This window comes from Mizuhopecten yessoensis, unplaced genomic scaffold, assembly GCF_002113885.1.
Source record: "Mizuhopecten yessoensis strain PY_sf001 unplaced genomic scaffold, ASM211388v2 hete_36191736, whole genome shotgun sequence".
Classification (NCBI taxonomy): domain Eukaryota; kingdom Metazoa; phylum Mollusca; class Bivalvia; order Pectinida; family Pectinidae; genus Mizuhopecten; species Mizuhopecten yessoensis.
The window spans coordinates 1-4,313 of NW_018485782.1; the positions used below are offsets into that span (position 1 = coordinate 1).

At 35.9% G+C, this 4,313-nt stretch overlaps 1 protein-coding gene across 1 annotated transcript; it reads left to right on the plus strand.

Annotated features, from left to right (window-relative positions):
- The first annotated feature begins 505 nt into the window (after positions 1-505).
- Positions 506-3,967, plus strand: LOC110444944 (solute carrier family 46 member 3-like). Its single transcript, XM_021489292.1, has 4 exons — positions 506-1,828; positions 1,921-2,004; positions 2,807-2,963; positions 3,761-3,967. The coding sequence occupies exons 1-4, from the start codon at positions 592-594 to the stop codon at positions 3,825-3,827; spliced, it is 1,545 nt and encodes a 514-aa protein (XP_021344967.1). The 5' UTR covers positions 506-591; the 3' UTR covers positions 3,828-3,967.
- The last annotated feature ends 346 nt before the right edge of the window (positions 3,968-4,313 follow it).

Consider the following 4,313-nt stretch of genomic DNA (forward strand, 5'->3'; position numbering starts at 1 on the left):
ATATACAACGCTTCATGTGTAGCATGATCTGCCTTTCTCACTCCACCACGCATATACAAGACTGCATGTATTGCATGCTCTATCTTTTTCACGTCTTTCACATATATACTAAACATAATACGTATCATGATCTGCCTTCCTTTCTTAAGTGCTTCCTACGAAAAAAAAAACATTTTTTACGTACCCAATTTCATATATTGTTTTCTTTAACAGTTCTAAATAATGGGTTCTTAACATCAAGTAATGAAATAAGTAATGTTTTTTCTATAGTTGGGTAAAAAGTAATGTTTTTGTATGTGTAATTTTTGAAATTAATTCATAACATAATAGTTATTCCAATAAAAAGACATTCCTCTGTAAAAATAAATTAATATCAAGTCAGTGAATATTAAAGATTCTCAATAAATCTTATGTTACACACAATAAGAATATTATTAGTGTCATTATTTGGATTGCAGGATCTATGAAATTATTAATAGATTTTGTATTTTTGTCGGTAGGCTGGAGTAGTTCTGCAAGACGTAGACTTTCAAAACCGATAAACAGTATGCTGACCAACAAGGATGACTAACCTTAATTTCTCATAACAAAATGGAGAACTCCGATTTCTCTGGCAAACAGCCAAAGGAAGAATTTCCCGACCCTGTTGTAAAAGCCAACCGATTTGAGTCATGTGAAATATCTGATGAGAAATCTCCTCTTCTTTCTAAGTCTGCGACAGCAGACGTGGACATAAAACCGTGCGATACCGGACGTGATGTCAAGGTCAGGATTCCGCTGCAATTCTACTTGCTAGGACCTGTAGTTTTTATCATGCTCTTTAGCTTTGCTACCAATTCTTTGATCATTGCACAATACGTTTATGATGTTATCGAAGAAGAACAATTTCCAGGTAAACTTTTTAACAATAGTGTCGATGAAATCGTTTGCTTTGAAAACAAAACTTCTCAGGAGTATTTAGACCAACAAGAGGTCCAAAGAATCGCATCCGCCTACAATATTTACGCTGCCTTAAGTTCTGGAATTCCAGCAATATTTTCCAACCTTTTATTTGCGTCAATGAGTGATATATATGGACGAAAACCGTTTATATTCATAACTGTCACAGGCCAATTTATCGCAACTGCAATGTTTGCAGTAGGCATATACCTTAAATGGAACATTTACGCCTTGCTTGCCTTCAAGTTTGTGGGCGGGTCCACTGGTGGCTGGATCGCCTCCCTTTCTATCGGCTTTGCTGCCGTAGCAGATATCACTCGGTCAGGAAAGTCAAGAACCTTTGCTATAGTATTGATAGAGATAGCGGTGGGCATGGGCGCCCTAGTGGGATCAGCCTTGTCCGGCTACCTTATTGACGGCGTCGGCTATTACACGGCAATGACGATCAGTGCATCTGTCACATGTATAGGAGTCGTGGTTGCGCTTTTTTTTCCGGAAACACTGCAAAAAAAACATTCACGAAAACACAGTGTTATGCAGACGATTAGAAATATATTTCTCTTTTATACCAAAGATGTTTCACCTGTCGGCAAACGTTGGAAGTTCTGGGCGTGTTTGTTGGCTTTGCTCTTCAGTTTTCTCGCTAATTTTGGGAAGACTGGCATTGAGACGCTGTATCAGCTTAACTCCCCGTTCTGCTGGACGCCTGTGAAGGTGGGCTTGTACACTACTCTTCGGACAGGACTGCCCCTCGTCATTGGTATGGGACTCATGAAACCTTTCCAGATGTGTATGGGGGAACACGTGATCGGTATTATAGGTACTCTATCCTATATAGCAGGATACGTACTAGAGGCACTGGCGACTAACGAACTCATGATGCTAATTGGTATGTCCGTCTGTTTTTAGTAAGATATGCAATTAAACGCGAGAACTAAACAAATATTTGCAACACTCTACTTTCTCTTTCTTATGTTCCAGTTGCCTTTATCAGTTTCATGGGTGCTTTACCTGTGCCAATCATAAGAGCGATAATGTCGCACATGACATCTCCTGAACAACAAGGCAAGTATCATCTGTTCCACCTCACCGATATAATTATCTCAGTCAAATGACTTCTGACATTGTTATACATTTAGTTTCAAATTATTTGTATTTCTGTATTTCATTAAGAATAAAATTGGATAAGACACAGGCATTGCCTATTAAATCCCTTTCAGAAGGTATAACATACATTGCACCTCAACAATATGAGTATACATGTATTTAGTCAAAAGACATCTGACGTTGTTTTTCTTTTTTTTCTTATCAATGTTATTGCATTAAAAATATAATTGGGATAGTCACAGTCATTGCCTGTTAAGGTCACATAGGAGGAATAACTTAAAATTGTATATCACAACAAGACAACACGTTGTGAACAACATGGCAAGTATAATAATTCATACAAAACCTCCTCAACAACAAGGAAAGTATCATCATTCACACAACGCCACCTGAAAAACAAATTAAGTATCATTATTCATAAAACATTACCTAAACAACAAGGCAAGTATAATCATCCATGCAACACCGTCTGAACAACAAGGAAGGTAGCAAAATTCTCACAACAGATCTAGAACAACAAGTTCAGTGTTCACCCAACACCAAATAACAAGGCAATCATCATTATTTAATCAATACCGTCTGAACAACAAGGAAGGTAGCATCTTTCACAGTACATCAACTGGCCAACAAGTCAAGTATCATCATTCGCCCAACAACTAGACAAAAACAGTACGTTTTACCAGTCACAAAGCAACTTTAACCAGACACAAAGCACCTACATAATACACTTACATTTTTGTACCCTTTTTCTTGTACACAGGTTCCCTATTTGCCGGAGTTGCAGCAGTAGAGACTATTTGTGCCGTTGTAGGAATCGTGACTGGTAACGCCATCTACGCCGCCACTGTTGATTGGTTCCGAGGTTTCACGTTCCTCCTGTTTGCTGGTTATACCGGAATCGCATGTGTTCTCATTGTGTACGTATATAAAATGTATAATGGCTTACATTCAAGCCAAAAGGCATCTTTTGTTTTTTTATGAAAAGGAATATGAAAAATTTCATATCAGAACATCTACTAATCCAAAGTGTAAAGTAACTTGAATCGATGTATGAATTATGAAGAGAACCCAAAATATCTCGACAGTATATACAATTTTATTCAATAAATCTTAGTTTATTCAATCAGCAGACCATACATTTTTCTGATGATGAAACTTAGAATCGCCATGTTACCGTTGGACATATGTGCTACTATTTTGCGGACAATATACAGATATCATTTTCACAAAATCTCAAAACAGGATAATACTATTTAATATATGATAGAAAAACTTGTGGAGGATATTTTGACATCTGTCTAAATTTGCACACTGTGCTAAAGAAACATTTAATTCGTCACCATGTGATCTGTTATGACTAGTGACCTAGCTATATTTTTGCTAGTAGGATATATTTACTACTGGTACAACACCATGTTCACTATTACATAAGTGTGTGGCTTTGAAGCGCTTTCGCCAGTGAGATATTTTATCTGGTACAATAGCATTTCCACTGTGGCTTACATAATTGGTAACTTATAGTAGAACATTATGTTATGTCCGTAACGTGCAACATTTCTCTGTGATATTAAACTTTAAAACAAAAAAAAATGTTTCATTAGTTACAAAATAGACGTTACGTAGAGACTAAGGTTAAACCTACCATGAAACTTTAGTCCTTCACAGTCTCGGGTTCCATTTATCATATTAATGATCACTGTACTTTCTATTTCAGATTTTTATTCATTGATTCACGAATGGAGAAGTCTAAAGCTTATACGTATACTACGCTCGAAGAATGAAGAAGGATGTTGTTTTTTCAAATCGACCAAAGTGGTTAATGTGAAACACGATTCTATTAAAACGCTTAATTGCATTTATAGCAGTTAATCCATGACACACACTATGTTTAATAGAAACTTATATCAAATAAACTTTAATTGAAAAGCAAATATTACATATGATTGCATTTTTGTTTTACTATTACCTACAATGACAAGATGTATTTTAGATAAGTGTATATTTCATATAACCTGTATACTATTTATCTTTTGATGTTTTATCTGGGTTTTTTTACTTTTCTTTGTATTCGGAGAAAATCAACCATGCTCATATCGCGATTTGGGAGAACTATCCTCAAAAAAGGTAAACAGCTCAATTATGTGATTACGGCATACTGTCGATTTATATAGAAAGGGCATGTCTTGCATCTGTGCTACTATAGAAAGTTCACGTACTAATATATAACAGCATAATTAATTATAGAAACCACGTGTGTATGGTCATTG

Bases quoted from the DNA above. Each gene is read 5' to 3' on its own strand.
- LOC110444944 (XM_021489292.1), top strand. From the start codon at position 592: ATGGAGAACTCCGATTTCTCTGGCAAACAGCCAAAGGAAGAATTTCCC. The intron at 1,829-1,920 runs GTATGTCCGTCT...CTTATGTTCCAG, and splicing joins CGAACTCATGATGCTAATTG to TTGCCTTTATCAGTTTCATG. The intron at 2,005-2,806 runs GCAAGTATCATC...TCTTGTACACAG, and splicing joins GACATCTCCTGAACAACAAG to GTTCCCTATTTGCCGGAGTT.